Source organism: Gavia stellata, chromosome 6 (assembly GCF_030936135.1).
Source record: "Gavia stellata isolate bGavSte3 chromosome 6, bGavSte3.hap2, whole genome shotgun sequence".
Taxonomy (NCBI): domain Eukaryota; kingdom Metazoa; phylum Chordata; class Aves; order Gaviiformes; family Gaviidae; genus Gavia; species Gavia stellata.
Window position 1 is genome coordinate 10,297,030 of NC_082599.1, and position 19,487 is coordinate 10,316,516.

General features: G+C 35.2%; 1 protein-coding gene across 1 annotated transcript in view; it reads left to right on the forward strand.

Moving 5' to 3' along the window:
* UBE3C (ubiquitin protein ligase E3C) overlaps positions 1-19,487 on the forward strand; it is an 82,244-nt gene that overhangs the window by 1,829 nt on the left and 60,928 nt on the right. Inside the window, exons 2-9 of the mRNA XM_059818614.1 lie at positions 8,278-8,331; positions 11,148-11,222; positions 11,914-12,060; positions 12,816-12,931; positions 14,701-14,858; positions 16,977-17,130; positions 17,921-18,141; positions 18,421-18,575. Of these exons, the coding sequence (XP_059674597.1) occupies positions 8,278-8,331; positions 11,148-11,222; positions 11,914-12,060; positions 12,816-12,931; positions 14,701-14,858; positions 16,977-17,130; positions 17,921-18,141; positions 18,421-18,575 (1,080 nt within the window). The remainder of the gene's footprint in view (positions 1-8,277; positions 8,332-11,147; positions 11,223-11,913; positions 12,061-12,815; positions 12,932-14,700; positions 14,859-16,976; positions 17,131-17,920; positions 18,142-18,420; positions 18,576-19,487) is intronic.

Sequence of the window (19,487 nt, forward strand, 5' to 3'; positions counted from 1 at the left end):
AAACTGCATTTTTAGAAGTAATTATGTAAACATACTACAGCAGAGATTGGTGTGGCAAGTGTTTACATGGATTCCACGAGCTTCTCCTTATCTCACATCACAGGCTCCCTGTGATTGTGTTTCTCATACCTATAAGGTTCAGCTTTTAGTGCACATGGAAAAAAAAATAAAATTGTTCTTTGACAAACCCCCTTGCCCTCCCAAATGTGTATAATTTTAGAAAGATGCAGTGTATAGTTCCAACCCTGCACCTCTGCAATGCTCTGTTAGGTAGCTGGATGCTCAGTACTGCCTATTTTGATTCCTTTGGTGGAATAAAGCACAACTCAGAAATACTGGTAGAATCTGTATGCAGGCTGCTTAATGGTAAGAGTAATTCTCTACCCAATTTGGGGAAGTTTCCCATATGTTGCACCTGTTTAACTACACTAGCAAAACTGCCCCAATACGAAAGCAGGGGAGTCCAGCTTGAGGAGATAGCGCTGAAGATGCTAGCAGAGTCTTCTTGATGTGGATACAACTACACCAAAATAAACCATCAGCAAACCTGACTATTAAAAGAGTTGTTTTACTAATATAACTGCAGCTGCAAACAGTGACTGTGTTGGTCATGGGTCACAGGTGCTGATACCCTGTCTGACATTGCCATGTATGGCTGAAGTGTTTTCTTAGGCCTTGAGAGGGGTCTTGCCAATGTAGGCACAGTGATAGAAATGTAGTTGGGAACTTGTGGCATTATGGCAGTTAGAAAGGTACTGATCTAGTGTGCTTTCTCACTGCTGACTTTTATGGCATTTCTGAATTATAAAAGCAGAGAGCTTCAGGTTTGTTTTTACACTGTTTGCATCTTATATTCATGTGTGTTATGATGGTCTGAATTGTGGATGCTGTAGAGAGGCACTTCAATCCAACTAAACCTTTTGCCAGAAAAGTAGTCTTTAAGTATCACTTATTTTTGTTATAATCCTGGGTTGTAAAATGAATGTTCTTGAAATGACTACGTCTGTGACTGATCCTTTCAGAATATTATTGTAATGTTTTAATATTGCATTGTACATAAGTATAAAAATACATGTGTTTGGACTTTTCCCTCCATATCTCCTTTCAAAAATCTGCTGATTCATTTGGACAATTTGCATTAGTTGTATATGTGTTTGAGAGTATAGATACTGTGTTTTATTTACAATGTGATACATTAATTTTTGTGGGTTTTTTTTTTTTAATTCTGGGGGTTGCTTATTGTCACCTTTAAAACACGATTCCCTGCTTTATGAGGCTCTTCAGAAGATGTTTTCAGATTTAGTCTTAATTGTAACTGGCAAAACACATTTTTTTTACTTCTGAAGTAAAATAGCCTCCAAAAATGAATACTGTTATTGGAGTTCAGTACGGGAACGTCTTGAATTACCCATGGACTTTTTGTACAGAACAGTAACTTTTGCCTAAAAGGCTGTGGCTGCAGAATTTCTGTGGTGTGTCAGGCAGGAAAAAAAGAGGTGTCTCTGAAGAGCTGGTTTGGGGTGCAGTTCAGATTGAACTAACCCAGCCTAACTGTGCAGTTGCCTGAAACAGATGGTCCTTCAGCTGGGTGGTTCCCACCTTGTCCTTTGTGTCCCGTATAGTGAACATATTTCTTCAAGGTGGAGTGTCACCATGCCTTCTGGTGGCAGCTGGCAGGTTTCACTAATTTTATCATGAAGTTGGGCTCTTGGTGGCATAGTGCAGAATCTGTTTAACCATGTCAGCTTGATTTGGTACAGTCAGGCCTAGTGTTCCTTTATTAATTTTATCACTTTTAAGAAAAATACGGGGTAGCGGTCCTTTAGTACATACATGCAGGGGGATCCCTATGCCTGTGCTGAAATGTACAAGGGGCTCTGTAGTTCCACATTATTCATTTAGGTTGTGAAATGTATTAATGACATCTTGTAAGCCTTTCACAGGAAAAATGGTTAAGAGAATATTATTAAGTCAAATTTACAGTATCACTTGAGATATCTAAAACATGCTTTTATAAATCTCAAATAGAGTGTTTTAAAATTATAATACAGTATGAGATGGTTTTAAAAAATCTTCCTTTTCAGGAATTCGTAATACGGATGAGTTAGCACTGTCATGAAAGTGAAAGTGAAACCAACTTCACTGAGTTTCTTTTTGGGTTTTGTGGAATACATGGAAAATTACTAATGAGCAAATAGTGATGACTCCATCTGTATTTTAATAAGTCCCTTTATTTTAATATGGACATTTTTAATAATAAAAAGATCTTCAATTTACAAAGTTTGTTTATATTTTAATAGTTACTGATATGCTTTCTTAAATTAATAGCATAACATTAAGCATTAGATTCCTGTATATTTTTCCTGCCGCTCTCAGCTGAAGTGCAGAGGTAGAACTCCAGAAGCGCCTTGTTTGCGCTTTGTTGTCTGTATTCTACGCATGAAGTAACTTCTCGTGGAATAAAAATTAATGATTTAAAAATAGTAGGCTGTAAGATTGCCCGTGTATGGAGAGATCTGCACAGGTTCAGATTGCTTATGGTGAATGATGTCTGCAGGATTTAAGCAACGATGGGACAGATTTAAAAAATAGTTTCGTTTCTCTCTTACTGATTGACTGAGGAAAGTTGTTAATAATTTCAGGAAGGAAGAATTACTGTTTTATTATATCTTATTTGAACCTACACCAGGTCACAATGGAAATGAAATGACGGTAGGGGTTTATAGTACAGGATTTCTAGATTACAATTACAAGTTTACCATTTATTTTTGAATGATGGGAAAGAATTGCACTGCTTTGCTCCATAAGACCTTTGTCCCATAAGGCACATGGCATAGATCCTTATACGAGTACATACCTCATTCTGAGTCAGAACTGTGTTTTGTCCAGAACATTGAAATGTTAAAGCCTAAGTCCTGAAATACTCTTTGAATTTCAGATCTGTGGCGTGGAAATATGATGAGACTATCACATTATAAAATAATGACTGTCAGTAGGAAACTGTATAGTTAATGCATACTAGATTCTTGTGGATTTTTTCCTTCTCGGTGACATTTAAAATTCTCCTAATTTGAAAGGAAGCTACGAATGATGGAGTTGTAGTTAGGTGACAGCAGTGATTACACTCTTACTTTGTTATGTGCTATTTTCTCAAATTCAGAACAAAAATTTCTGCTTTTATAGATACATTTTTTTTTTTCTTTCCTGCTTGTTTCTGAGAAAATGAAAAGTCAGTCAACTACAATGATGTGTACAATACAAATCTTAAGAATCATAATAGAGAGAAACAGATTAAATTTAAAAGCAACTTGTTTGCATTTTATTTGGCTTCTAGAGCCTCCAGTCAAGTCCTGGTTCCACTGTGTGTGGCTTTGTAGCTACCGTGATAAAAGTGGTTCCAGATGCTCCCCACATCCTACAGTAAAATTTGAGCTAAAATACTGAGATGTTTTCTAGCAAGCACTGTGACATTGATTTCAGTGAGGCCAGGCTTTCCCTGGGCATGTTTTAAGTACTTTAAAATACCTTCTTCTGGAAGATAGTCTTCTCGACGTAAAAACTTAATCAGGATGTAAATAATAAGAGATATGAGGAGTCACAAACTGTTTTAAAGCAGATTTTTTTCAAGCTGCTAAACATGTTTTATTCAGTCTGGCTGAGCTGTGTTTCCAATGAAATTTAAATTGTCGAGGTTCAGCTCAAGATATTGTGAGTCTTTTAAAAAGCTAATTTCTTTTAATATTCAGAAAAAACAATTGAGGTGGAGTTTATCTTGTTTAAAATAATGTTGGGAACTAGAAACATTATTGGGAATTACTTTGGAGGGGGACATCTCCCACTGTCCACCTTTGTTCTCTACAAATAAATGCTACAAAATCTTCCTTTTGTTTGTTGGACTTACTAAATACTTGTGTTGAAAGGAATTTTATTTTCTAGTTTGCTTAGGTCACTTCATTGGCTTTGGGAGTTGTTATTGATTTTTGTGATTCAAGCTAAATCCAGCTGAAAAGTCATGTTCCTCATTTTAAGGGAAGAAAAAAGATTCAAGGTCCTGGGTTTTGTAGATGAAAACCATACAGTATTTTATAATTGTCCCCAAAAGTTAAGAGATCAAATGCTTACATGTTTTTCCATGAAAACTTCCTAAAAGTCATGCCTTGTACTTTGCATGTTCTATTGTAATGTTAAATAGAATAACATTCTCAACTAAAGAAAGAAAATAAACCCCTGTGGTTTACAAATAAATCTCAAACATTTATTAATAGTATTTTATTTTTTGTGTCAATGTATTTTTGTTATTTTTTTAAAAATGTGTCCACGAGTGTTCAATTTCAGTTTTTTAAAGAGTCAACAAGTGCTAGAAGTATTTGGAAAAATTTAATTATGTATACATTTTTTTATGAACCTAATTTTGAGCCAAGAGGGTTGAAAGTTTATTATCGCTCTCAATGCAAAGTGTTAAAATGCAGGACAAAAAGAATCATAATTTGTGTATTTGTTTATGTTATTCAGTGTTTGTCTAGGATATGCAAAGGCTAGGAGTTGTGTAAACACACTTTTGCAACAAAATAGTGTATTTCAGCAAAATGAGGACAAGAAAGCAGTTTTAATTCAAAGGTTTTTTTATCATTATGTATTTAATTGGAATTTTTGAAGCACTGACATTGATATTGTTATGTTGTTGGATGCAGCTGTTGTCATCAACTGGTCTGTCACAGCAGTGGTGTGACTTTAAACTTCGCTGTGATGAATAATACGCTACATAGCAGTCTTATCCTGGTGTATAAATGAACATTTCAAATATTACTTAACATTTCTTTGATGGTTGTCACCATCTTTCCTTTCTGTATACTGTCCTCCATCTGCTTCCTTGTTTTCACCTCTTTCCACCTTTTGTCTTACTCTTTAAGTCATCATCCATAATGTCACATTGTGTTTTGCTGTCACATACCATTTCTTTGCTTTATTGTTTCTTTGTGTCATGCCTCACATATTTGGTGAAGAAAACTTCTCAAATCGGGCTTTTTGTGGTCCTGCAGCTTGCGTGCTAGAGCCTGAGGTTAGTTGTCTTTACCAGTATTTTCTGATGGAGGAAGGAGCAGACAGGAAAGGAGACTGCTAATATGCTAAAAGTTGCATGAAGCACACAGGCAGGGTAGTCCCTGTTCTGCACTTTGGAGGTCAAGTTCCTGAAGAAGACTACATCATGGAAAGCATCGGGAGTTTGATTCCGTAAACGGCTTTTCACTCCTTTTGTGTTAGGGTTGAAGGAATCAAGACAAACTGATGCTTCATTCCCCCTAAAATGTCTGACTGCCTACCTTGATACCGGACGTCTGCCTGTCTGGTAGGTGAGGAAAGAAGATAGCATGACCAGCACAGAAGCGAGGCAAGGAAGACGGGGAGTAGCAGTGAGCTGGGTGGGATCTTTGGAAGTTACTGTCAGGCGATCTCACACTACAGCTCTGGCTGTAGGTAGGCAGGAAGAGGTGGTGGACAGCAGCTGTAGCTGTCAGCAGTCACGTGACCGTATAGATGGGCGTTGTCACATGTACATCACTTACCGTAAGCCGTTGTCATTCACAACCAGCCACAGAGCAGCAACTACTGAGTTTAGCTCTTTTTCACTGTGCTGTTATTAAGAGGCAAAGCAGGGAGGATTTCGGAGATGGCTGTGCAGTTAGCTGTGTATAAGAAATAGTTTTGTTAGAATGCCCTTTGTAGGCGTAGAAGTTTATTTCATAGTTCTCTTCGTCTCTTTCTCACAGCAAGTTTATTTTCTGTTGCATATTTACTGCTACTTTTTAATTTCTGAAGAGACAGTGTATTCCAGTTGGGTTGAATAACTCTGAAGGAGATCTATTTTTCTTGCATTTAATTTAAATACATTCTTTAGTCATAGTTATGATTCCGTTCCTTTATGTTTCTGATCTATGTGTGTCTTGTGAACAAGAACAGTATTATTTGACCTGTAATAATTTTTTAAAGGTGGTATGTACTGACCTGAATATTTTACTCTCTGTCTTAAGACAGTTCCTCTATTGTATTTAATTTATACCTTAACAAGATGATGTTTTTATTTACAAATACTCAAGGTAAGTATGTGACGTTAGCTAAAAACTTAGTTTTGTTATTTTTTTAAAAGTGGATTGGTTTAAAGAGTGCTTGCTTCAAAGAGACCATGTTCCTGATCAATGCAAAGGTCGTGATACACTAAGTGAGGATACACTGCCCTCTTATATCTCCCCCCCTGCCCCAAATACTTAAAATTATTTGTTTCTGATAAGCCCTCCAGCCGCTTATTTTCCTTTGTGTACTAATCCCTTGCATTTACTGTCTTGTATTTTTTTCTTTTTTTGTACCATTCTCTTCTCCACTCACACGTAGCAATGTCTTCCCTTTTCTGTATGTTCTTTTGCTTTTTCTTCCAATCCTCTCTGAAGTGTAAGGACAAATTCAGCAACATTGCTTCTAAGCAGAAATGCTCTCTGCGGGGCGCTGCCTGCAGAATGAAACTGTCCAAGCACATTGAAGAGATGTCGCTCTGATCACTCCTAAATAGGAACATTTTACTAACTTCTTTAATGCATTGGGTATCAGCTGTTAAAAAAGAAATTACTTTAAAAAGTCCTGAAACTTTAAGCCATCTGTAGGTTATTTCTTAATTTAGTACATTATTTTGTCTTTTTTGTGTGTGTGAGGTCAGAATCTCTTGCCTCTAGTTACCAAGCAGACCAGAGCCTTTCTTATTGCTTGAGTGGAGATACATCGCCTTACGTATGGATTTTGTTATGATTTGTTTATACTGTGTTTAACACATGGAAAAAAACCCTGTCTTTAGAGGGCAATAGCTGTAGTTAGTGGTGGCTTTGGCCATAAATACTGTCTTTAGAGGAAAAGATGGTTAACCTTCTTGTGGGATTTTTTTTTCCTTTATGCTTGCTCCAGTAAATGGATCTGAAATACAAACCCAATTTTAAATTCCTTTTTTGCATGTATGTTTTTCTTTTTTCATTCTCTCTTGGTGGTCTGCATTGAAGAATTTTCTATCCTAATGAAATGAGGAGAATGATGACCTTGCTTCCTCTGTATTATCAAAAAAGAAATGCAGAAGAGTTTTGCCCTCAGTTTTTGTATCTGCATATAGACATTGAAAATATTCCAGCACAGTTGTTTTAGCTGTGGTTAAATATTATACAAACATTTGTTGGCCAACTTCAGTTTTATTTTTATGTATTCAGATATAACACATTTTCAGCTTAAGTGTGTTCTATTTCTTAACTTCTCTAGACTAATAAGGGCATAAGGAGAAAGAGGAAGTAGTTATATGTGTACTAGAAGCAAGAGTTCCCTTAAATCTGTTGTCTGTTTTAGACTGGGTTTGGGAAAGTGCCAGGGTACTTTCAACTCTTTATTGTCTGCAGTGGGAGCTGAATACTCTGCCTCAAAAATGAATTGTCTTGTGTATTTTCCTTGGAAACGACACAGAACCATCCAGTAATAAGAGTCTTGCAAATAAAACTTTGTTTATATTTTGTAATCTGTGTGTACTGATTTAAAGGCTAATGCATAGGTTTTCTATTGTAATGGTATTGATACTTCAGTATTCTTTACTTTTTCTCTGTTGGAGAGATCACTGTCCTGAAAGCTTCAGTTTGTAGCATTAATTTGGGTGAAGAGTTCAAAATTTTAAAAGAAAAAATTCCTACCATTTATATTATATAAGTCTGTTTTGATACAGTTTCTGGACAAGTTTTGAGGAAAAGGATAAGTAAATATAAGTGCTTAATGCTTTTTTGCAAGTTAGACAGAAGCATGGGGCTTTGGAACACTATGTGATTACATGTCACAACTTGCTGTATGCACCTGGGCCAATGACTGACTTACGCTCCAAGCAAGGAAATCGCTCGATTAAACTTTTGGTACTACCTTGGGGGTATTGGGCCCCTATTATGTTTCAGCTCCCCCATTTGTAAATGGATGATGTTTGCTGAGATTATTGGGATGCCGAGAACACAAAGCTGGACAGGGATCAGTACAGTTTGCTGCTGTTTGCCTGTCCCTTTTCTTTTTACATAGCTTCCCTCCATCAGTATGCTTTTGAGAGGGCTGCATTACATACATTTGTAAGAGCGGAAAATGATTAACACTTACTTTTATCCAGTGTTTTACATATTGCTCATTATGAACAAGTGAAGTCTAGATTAAATATCATGAACACATTTGAATCACGTGTTTGAAGGAAAATGCAATTGTATCTTTATTTATGCTTTATAGGAAGAAAAGGCTTCTCTCCTGCATCGTACTCAGGAAGAAAGGAGAAAACGAGAGGTAAAGTAGGCTGTAAGCGTTTGCATGCACACTGGATTTTTGTTTCATGTAGTAACGTTTACAGTCCGAAGTACTTTATTTTGCTGCAGTCTGACTTAGTTCAGGAATGTTTTGTTTCAGTTTGTAAGTTCTACATAGTCTTCCCGTATACTAAAATTGACAAACTGACTGCTTTTAAGATGCTTCCCAGAAGTGATTTTCATCTCGAAGGTAGTTAAGCACGCACTGCGTGCAAAGGGAATTTTTCCTTTTATTTTGGTGCTCATTTGATCTAGTCTTTGTTGAGAAAAGACAGGTATTTGGATAGTAAATTGCATTTTTTGCCTTGTCCATAATCTATTACTATTGGTTGGTCTCGGCAAACTGTCTTCCTCTCCGGGTTGTATGGTTTCTTGCATGATCTTCAGAGATTCACTTCCCCAGTGTGTGCCTCTGTTCTGTGGAGGTGGAGTCAGAACACTGACACTTGAATGCACCCTAAAGTGCTTTGAAATCACCTGATAATTGACGAGCAACGAGAAGCAGTTGTAAGGCTGATGTGTGAGGCTTTAGGAAATCTTAACACTGGTTTGAGATGGAAGCTTACTGCCATGGATAATTCAGTCTGGAATAATGCAAAGGAGGAATGGGCATTGAAAGGAAAAATATCAGTTTTAAAACATGAATATATGTGGCAACATAAAAACAAGATTTAGTAATATGGAATTAAAGTGAATATGTTCATTTTGTCATTTTTCCCCCTCTGATATGAGTAGAAACAATGTTGGTCTTTAAAAATGATTTAAAAATTATAACTATGTAGTTTTCATGCTAATCAAGAAAACAGAGCTGTTTGCCCCTTAAAGATGTGTTTGACCTTTGCTAGATTAAATACAGGTTCTTCAGTGGCTCCTCTGTTTCTGAGGACAGTTACTGCTTTTTTGTCTTTCCAACTTGGATGTACAATTATGGGCCAAGTTTAAATGTGAAGTTACTAGGATTTCACCAGTTAGTTCAGAATGCTGTGTTCTGAATCAAATTTATGATCAGTGAGTCCTTATCAACATGTGCAAAAAGACATTTTTGTACTTCAGAAACTTTTTGCCATATATCAAAATAACCCATTCAGTTGCTTAGTTCTGTCTGCTGCAAAGCTGATGCAGAGTCATGTACTTATATCTGTATACGTACGATACACACAACGATTTTCTGTGGCATATATTGGATTCTCACAAAATGAATGACTCCTCTGAGAATAAAATCAGTTATTCTGCTACAGGCATTTTTTTTAAAAGCCATCTTAGTAGTGACCTCAGACTTAAAACCTTTGCAATTACGGGTCGCTAATTGACAATTATGTATTCTCGGATAAAACATGTAGCTATAGAAAAGGAGAATATACCTACTTTTTAGTCGAGCATTATATTATGATTATGAAGAGACAGTGCTTCTTTGTAATTGAAACTCTTTCCTGCTTGCCCCCCCCATACTTTGCACTTTTACTGTTAGATACTTTGGAGAGAAAAATACCCTTTGGCCTATCAAAATTTTGATTTTGGTCCATGCTCTAGAGGTAATTAGAGTCTTTCAAGTATATGCTTATTCTGAGAAATTGCTTTAGAAACCAGGGTGTCCAAGAGCAATAAAATAGGCATTGAATAGCAAATTCATCTGGTGTTTCTCTGGTCAGTTCGGGTTAAGTTCTTAAGTTGGATGTGTCTCTATGGCACAATAAATTAGAAATCAAGTTTTAGCGAGTTGAAGTTTATTTGAACTTTCTCAAATGTATTTTAATGAAAATTTATAAAAACATTTTCGTGTTTTGTTTCGCTTGGTGGCCCTCAGAATTATGGACTCATTAGAATTCAAGGATTGATGAGGTTAAAATTTCTCTTTTCAACGCAGGCTTCTCTGATTTTTATTCTTGATCCTCATACTTTCCCTTCCTCAACTACTGCTTTGTAGCTCTAGGTTCATGCACAACTATTTTATTTACTTCCCTCTTTCATACCCTAAGAAACTATACAGACATTATTAGAAACCTAATTACAGTAGCTACTTCCCTTAGATACTTACTGTGATGGGATATGCTGGGGGTATTGTCAGGGGACTCACTGAGTGCTCTTTCCACAGTGCCTGAAACAAGCTGGTTTTCAGTGCCTCAAAGTGAGCCATTGTAAAGGGATGATTTTAACTATTCTTTCTAGCTACTGAGGAAGACATCGTAAAATGACTCACTTTATATGTCTGGTTTGAAGTGGAGAGGAAGAATTTTTATTAGTTTCGATATTGTGCTTCTGGGCTTAAAGTATTAAGCCTCATTTTCCTTTTGACAGCAGTATTGTCTCCAAATAACTGATTTTTTTTTTTTTGGTGGTTTGTTTTCCTTTCCCCAACATCTAAACTGCACCAGCTTCATAATACTGATACATTATTTGAATGGAAACAAATAAGCAGGTCTTCAGTGTTAGCTCATCTATTCAGAAAGAGGAATGGTGTCATTGAATTTGATGAATTCTTCAACATTTTAGTATTAAGACTTTGTTTAATAAAATACAAATGTTTTTGGTTTGATTTCTGTAGTATTACATACCTATTGAGTATTAAAAATTCTTTTGCAAGATCTTAATGGTAATTTTACACTTGAAGACATAAAAAACTTTCTCCCTGATTGATTTATATTGGATGCAAACCTTTGAAAACTTTATTTTACTAATGATTAGTGCTTAATTTTAATTAAAAAAAATTCCTTTTAAATACAAATATATTTGATAAAATTGTAGAAATTAGAGTTAGTTCCACAATATTGGTTTTGATTTTCTTGCTTTGTTTTACAGGAAGAAAGGCGGAGGCTGAAAAATGCAGTAGTAATCCAGTCATTTGTAAGAGGGTACAGAGACAGAAAACATCAAGTACGTACTTTTTTATTAATTTAGAAAGATGTAAACTAGTTTTGCTGAAAATGAGACTTTCTAGTAAAAAGTAATTCCATTGAAAAATCATTACCTTTTTGAGTATTGAGTGTGCCCACAAAGTGCAAGTTCTCTTTCCCTCTTGACGTTTTCATTTGAACCTCAATATTTTAGTCGATGGACCTTTATTCTGCAAAGCATGTATGTGACAGTGGACTTCAGTGGGATTACACAATATTTTTTTTGAGCTGACAAAGCATATGAAAACAGTTAGGTATTAGCAGCTTTCACACAACAGTGGAGCTTTTTTTTCCTGATATGACTAAGGTGGTAGTTTGAGTCAAAAGATGTTCTTTCTAAGCTGCTGTTGGGAAGATTATACTAAGAGTTGTATCTGTGTAAATTCACTAATATTTATTGAGTGAACTGGATGAAAATGTTTGATGTCGTATTCTTTACTTGAAAAGCAACAAATTTGTTGCGATGTGTATTTCTGAATTACAGAAAGCAGTTATGGCCTTAGCTATGATATTGAGTGTATGTTTTGATCTCTTAACAAATATGTGTTGCATCCATTTTTCTACTTTGCTACCACTTTGGACAGAAAACTGAAATGAGGTTTTTAAAATTTTGCATGTCTATTTTGAGTCGTTACCATTATTGATATATTGATGCATGTCTTATTTTTAAGTACTCTATCCAAAGAAGTGAATTTGATCGCTATGCTAATTTGGCCCAATCTGGAGGAACATTTTCCACTGCTAATGGAGCTAACTTGACTCTCCTGGTTCGTCAGTTACTCTTTTTCTATAGACAGAATGAGGATTCTAAGCGTTTGGTGAGTACTGGTAGATACTTTGATCCATAGTACTTTTATTTCATGCACTTTTAAAGTACTCTTTCACTTGAAAAATTTTGACAGGATGCAAAAAAGGCTTTGACCATTTTAGTAATTCATTCATTTAAGAATTCTGGCTTTTGCTGGCCTGCACTTTGCTGTTTTTCGTTTAGACAGTATAACTTAAAATTATATTTTTATATCTGCGCACACACACACACAAAATCTGTGAAATGAAGCCTTGAAAAATCCTGTGTGTATTATTCACAGTAATTGATTAAAAATAAAATTAAATTCTAATGTAAGTATATTAAAATAATATTTTCCACTCAGCCCTATGGTCATTCCTAAAGTGTTTGGGTTTGGGGTTTTTTTCCTCACTGATCAATAATGCTGGCATATCAATTGCAAAGTTCCCAAATGTACGAGTAGGTATGATTCATGGCAGGTATTAATAATGGACATTAAAGAATTATTTCTATTTATAAACAAACAATTAACAGATAAATCTGTTTCAAGAGTGAAGTTATTTGTAAGTGTAATTCAGTCTTAACTTTGAAAGTTCAGTACTAGCAGTTGTGTAGTTTATGTTGTGTAACAATTTTTTTTTCCTCAGCTGAACATGATTGTCTTACTTTGTGTTTTGTTAGTCCTCCATAGGTGTCCAAAACAGGATTAAAATATTACTGTCCGTGTTGCAATAAATGATACAACTTGTTGTTATAAACAGTAAAGTTATGCATATCTTTTCCCAGGTATGGATGTGTCAGAATTTAATTAAACAGAGTTCTCAGTTTGTTAAGCAATTGGATGGTCCAGACAGACTTACTTGCTTATTCCAAATAAAAAGACTGTTGGGGCTGTGTTGCAGGTAAATTCCTTTTTCTATGTGCTACTGTCTAGAAAGTGTTCAGAAATTTATGTTGGGCGCTTGTTTGTTTCTTTTTGCAGCAGGTGAAGTATTAAATGTAAATTTATTTTATGGAGGGGACTGTTTATGTTAAATATATATGTAGGCCATGGTATAGGATACTTCTTCCGACTTAAGAGCAATAGAATGTTCTTAAGCTCCACTGACTTTTAAGTTCAACATGTGCTTAAGGGATGCCCTGCCTAGGGATAGGTATGTTCTTAACTGTTTGCATATAGTGATATCATTAGCAGTATTTGTGGAAACCAGAAGGTTTTCCTGGTAACTGATAGTGATTAGAAGGTATTATCTGAGTTAGACTAACGTTCCAAGGATATGCTTTGGATATAGTTTATTTTAAAACTAATATTATTTAAGATGTGTTTCCTCACACTTTATTTTGAGTTTAGGGCATGTTAAGCAGTTACATTACTGGCTTCAGCAGTATATTTATTATTTGTAGTGGGAGGATCCTGGGAGGATCACAGGAAGGTAAATCTATCAAGGTGACTTAAATAACTGGCAGCTAAAGCCTAGTTTTAGAAAACAATATATTTGCTCTTACCAGTAACAGGAACTAGTTATACTCTCCAGAGCTTTAAATTTTTTTTTTTCTTTTAATGATGAGGCTTTTTTAGAAAATTGTTTCATTCAGGTCACTGAATGTTCTTATAATTGTGTATACTGTATGTATAATAAACAGTGACTTTAGATACTAAAGATGACTTGAGTGGTGGGCTTCAGAGGCTATGCCTATGCATATAGGGAGAGTGGAGGAAGAAGCTCTTCTTAACTTCACCTTGCCAGCATGATGATGGGTGTCTATACTTGCTTTCTGAGCTACTTTAATTTCTGCAAAAGCCCAGAAAGCAAGCAGTGGGACAGGTAGCCAAAAAAGTGTTTCCCTGGGATAAATTCAAATTCGTGAGAAACTGTAGCTTTTGATGCTATGGAAAAACCCGTGACTGTGTAATATCATAGCAAAAAACGGTAGTTTGATTGCAGCTACATCTGCAAAAAAGGTCTTGTTGTCAGAGTATCTTTTTTTTCTGCTTAGTGAAATGTCTTAGCTATGGTGTCAAAACCATTTTTGCTGATAGGTCCAGTCTTTCTGAATGGCTGGGAAAGAAAGGGCATTGTTAGGGGAGCTAAGCCTGTATACATCTCATACTAACAAATCCTTTTAATTCTAAAACAGGCTCTTAATGTTCACGATTTCTGTGGTTGCTGGTAGTTTTTTCATAAGCCATTTGCTAAAAGGATGGGGATGGTTATATTTTTAGTATTTCAGTCTGTAATCTGTTTTAGTTATACATATGATGTTCCCCAGCATTTGTTCCCAGCCCATATTGCTCTGGGGCTTTCATGACTTCATTTTTAATATGGGTGGTAATACATGTTGGAAAAGCATGTATTATTCTTTGCTTCTCTTCCAGTTCATGGAGTAGACCTCCAAACCATCAAGTCATTGAAAGCAAGAATTTAGTAGGATTTAAAGAGAGTGCCGTATTTATAGAAACCCTAAAATCAGGAATTACTATTATAAAGGTGCCAACAAAAAGATGTGGCTAAACTACTGAGAACGCTTGGAAACCAAGTAGAAATAAGTTACTTTAAAGTGAATGTGAAAAGTTTTTTTGGTGGTTTTGTTTTTAAATCAGTGTACATATGCCTGTGGTGAAATAAGAGAAATATCTTGTTAAATAACTTTTATTTCATTTCATTAATAGGCTATTGCAAAATTGCAATGATGACAGTCTGAATGTTGCACTTCCTATGAGAATGCTTGAGGTATTTTCATCTGAGAATACGTATTTGCCTGTTTTACAAGATGTCAGCTATGTGACGTCATTAATTGAACAAATTTTGCACTACATGATTCAAAAAGGTGAGTAGCTAGGAACTAGAAGTTCTGGCAGATACTCAAAAATTAAACAGAGTGCATAATACCTGAAGACCATGTTGTTTAATCACGTTTTGCCTTTACCACAGACACGATGAATTAAGTGCTGCACACACTAACCTATACATTAGATGGATATTTTGCTTGTAATGAGATCACTGCTTGAGAAATTACTGTTTGATTTCTTTGGAAATTCTCTTTATAAATTGTATATTCTACCAAGTTATTTGTACAGACTTCTACCACAGATTTTGAGTAGGTGGATATTGCCTAACAAAAGTTTTATTCCAGTGGCTGTTTACACACACATGTGTGCATACATACACAGCGTGCCAGGTCTAAGCTTTAGTTGTGTAAAAGTTGGGCATTGTTTTGCAGTACTGTTCTCTATAACTGCTAAGGTTCATTATTATCGTAAATTGGCGTTATGTTTTCATCCTGCTAGCACTAGAGACACCTTAGCAAAGAGATGGTGACCTAGCTTTTATTTCCCTTGTACCATCATCAGCAAAACTGTTTGCTAAACTGTAATCAGTTACACCTGTGCAAATATACTGGAAGTTAATGAATTGTGTAGTTACCACCAAAATTATGTTTTGTCTAGAAGAAACTTTATTGCTCTGGGAATATGTGAAAAAATTAATTTGGCTTTCTGATACCTTAGCTTGAGTTTGCAAGTCTTGTGGATGGGGAGAAAAGACAAAAACATTCTGAAATAAACATCTTGGATACAACTTCATTGATATAAAACGTAAAAAGAGCACCTTCCAGTTTGTTAGTTAATTATTCGAATAATTCTATGTTTGTAAGTTTTAAAGTACACTCAGTGGACTAGGCTATCCTATCCTTTTACTAAGGATTTGGTTTTAACTACTACGTGTTGAAGTTACTATGAGGAAAAAAAATTACTGTTATTGTAGCACATATGTTTTACTTGCCAGGCATAACTAAAACTATAGAAGTATTTGTTTTTGTCTCATTGCTTACTATATAATAATTATATCTTCCAAAATACTTTAATATATTATACTTTGTTCTTTCAGTATAATATTCAGTCCTCACAACTGATACATGAAAGTTTATCAAGATGTTAGATCATAAATTTTAGTAAAAAAATTCAGCTTTATGATCCCTTAAAACAAAAAGAAGCGGTTGTGTGTAACTACAAATACTCCATCTCCTAATCATTTATGATGGTTAAGTTGTAAAGAATTTGTAATCAGCTTTTATTAGTATATGTTTTTGCATGTAATTTGTCTTCCGTGTGCGTCTTGTCAGCGTTGCTAAGTTATTCCTGTATGGTGACTTCCACTTGTTGCATTGTGTGTGAAGTTAGCTAGTCCGCAATAAAGGGTGTGAGACTGGACCTCTCAATGGTGTGACACTATTTGTGCATTTACAGTGGTTCCTGTAGTAGGGGAACTTGTGTCTTAGTTTAGGAGTTCACTGAGCAAGAGGAAGTTGGTTTAAGAAGAATGAAATCATGTGATTCCATTTGTACTTTAGTGAGACGCAAATAAATTACTCTCTACATGTGTCTTTATGGCGTGGGTGGTAATGCATTTTATTACCTTCTGAGAGATCCCTGTTTTGGGAACAGTAATTGTATTCTTTAGTCTGCTAAAGCAAGGTGTTTATAGAATTGAGATATTCTGCCAACAGGACTCTTACCTTGATGATGCAGTCGTGTTTTGGAGTAGAGGGGAAAATTCATCATTTCTGAAAGGGTGGAAGGACAGCTGTCAAAAACATGACTAGAGTCACTCAGAGGAGAAGAGAATATCTTTTTCATAGTCATTGTTTAAAAAAATCAAATTATTCACTTCATCAGCAGGAGTGGTTGGTCTTTGAAAATCAAACTGAGTCTGAATGTAATTACCTATTTATGGTTTTATAAAGTGGTGTTTTCAAAGAGGTTGCTGGTATATCTTGTTAGTTATGTGAATGTGACTTCGGCTATTGTAAAATGTCTTCCTAAGTAAAGCTTCATGCAATGAATTGTAAAGTTTTTTTCAAATTAAAAATGTTACGTATGTAAGTTGTTTTATAAGGAAAAGAAGAAAAATAATACTCTATTTAAAAAGTGATATTTCTTATTTGCAGGCTACTACAAGTCGCTTTATTTGTTAATTAACAATAAGCTTCCCTCGAGTATTGAGTATTCTGATGTTTCTCGAGTCCCTATTGCAAAAATACTTCTGGAGAATGTTCTGAAGCCATTGCACTTTACATATAGCTCCTGTCCAGAAGGTGCAAGGTAAATGAAGACAATATTAGATATTTGTATGCTCATATGTTATTGTCATATGCAGTGCAGTTTGTTGTTGATGAGTGTGTAGCTATTCTTTCAGTGCAGTTTGTTGATTCATTTGCAATAGTAATGATTTTTTGGTAATGCTCTACATCGATGAAACAATGTGGTTTCAGGTGTGTTTAAGAAAAAGGCAATAAAATGCTGAAGACTACAATAAACAGCACAGAGAATAGCAGGTATCACAATTCATAGGAACATAGGTGTGGAAAAACTTAGATGAGCGCAGGGATGCAGCTAAGGGCAGATGAAAAGAATGTTAAGAGTTACAAAACTTTGTGGCAGAGGAGCTGAGATTTATGAAGAGAAAAAAACCTAAGTCATAGCTTACAAGAAGAAAGAGAACAAAAATCAAACTCTGGTTGTATTACATGTGATAGTGTTTGGTGTTAAAGTAGTATTTTTGGGGAAAGAAGACTAATTGTGCTTTTTAAATTTATTTTTTATTTCAAGGTTATAAGCAACAAATTTAACTTCAGAGTAGTTTTCTGTGAGTTCATGAAAATTTTAAAGGATAAAATTGCATGTAAGATCATCAGGAAAAGGATGAAGTTTAAGAAGTTAATTTTTGAGAAATCTGAGAAGTTTGGTTTATTAGCACAGGATTAATGGAGTGCATCTTTGCAGTCTTCTTGATGGACATGTTCAAACTTGCAAATTGATCTATTATTCCATGGATATAATTGTGGGAAATTTTGCCTATATTTCCTGTAAAGACAATTTTTCTTCATTTCAGGCAGCAGATTTTTGCAGCCTTCACAGAGGAGTTTCTGACAGCACCTTTTACAGATCAGATATTCCATTTCATCATTCCAGCGCTTGCTGATGTGCAGACGATTTTCCCTTATGAACTCTTTCTGAATGCACTATTATTAGCAGAAGGTGGATGTTCAAGAAGAAGTGATCAAGCCCCATGGCTTTTCTACTTCGTGTTAACAGTTGGAGAGACGTATTTGGGTGAGAAAGCTGGATGGCTGATACATAACACATTGACTCAAATATGAAAAAACAATGAATTTCCACAGTGTGATTCAGTGCAAGCAAAAAGGACCGTTTGTGGATACAAGTATTGGAGAGATCTGTTTTATTAGCTATTCTTACCTTTTTCAGTTAAAAATACACTTAATTTGGGAACATTTGACATAATGTGTTTTGGTCAGGTGTTTCTGGTAAAATATATTTTATAGTACAGTGTGATCTGTCTAACTATCTTTTGTTTCAATGTATGTGCTATAGGATCCCTTTCAGAGGAAGGACTTCTTGTGTATTTGAGGGTACTCCAAACTTTTCTCTCTCAGCTGCCTGTGTCTACTGCTGGTACAAATTGTCAAGATGCAAACAGTGATTCTGAAGATGAGGATGAAGAGATCAGTAAAATGACAACTACACCAGTAAGCAGTACAGAATTTCTTTGAATGAATTTGTATTATAGCAGCAGCAAATACAGGCAAAACCATTATCACCATAAGTCCGGTATTTTTCTAGCTACATGTAGAAGGGAGCATGTTTACATCTTAAAAATAGATGGCTCCTCACTGTAAGCAAATGAACTGGTTGCTTACATTAAAAACAGAACAAAAAAATCAACAAAGAAAACCCTTATTATAATAAGAAATCTTAAAATACTGGTAGTGTGCCTTCTGAAGGACAGAGCTTTTATTGAACAAAAAAAGTTTAAACTTTTCTGCTTTAAATTTGTATTTTACAGAGGCTGTCTTACTCTCTGTATTCTTTAAGTCTGTGATGATGCTAAGATATCATGAAACATACCAATCTGATCTTCCAACTTAATATTTTCATTTTTTTCTCAGAGAAATATTGTAAGTTCAACTACAGTTTTTACCCTGTAGAATTAGCTCTGTATTTAAATATATCCACTACCCTGAAAGCCCTCAAAGAGGGAACACCTGTTTTCTATAATAATGTATAGGGACTGTAGCATATATAGAACTTTGCACTATAAGTTTAAACTTCCACCAGTAAAATGAATCCATGCTAACTTTAAACTCCTAACACTTGGATCAAGTCTTTGAACAACCAAAGTTGGAGAGACGGAAATTCGTTTCTTACTGACCTTTATATAATGTCTCAAAAGACACTGCCATTCAAAGGACTTAGGCAGTGTGCAGTCTTTCCTTGTGGAATGTGTGAAATTTCATCATATTTAGGGTTCATTTAAAAAAAAAAAAGTCTCACAGATTATTTTACCTCCCCACACTGAGCTGGGAATTCTGGATTACTGTCTCTCTCAAGCATTCTGAGGCTTCCTGGCATTTTCTTAAGTGTTGAAAGCAAAAGCGTAC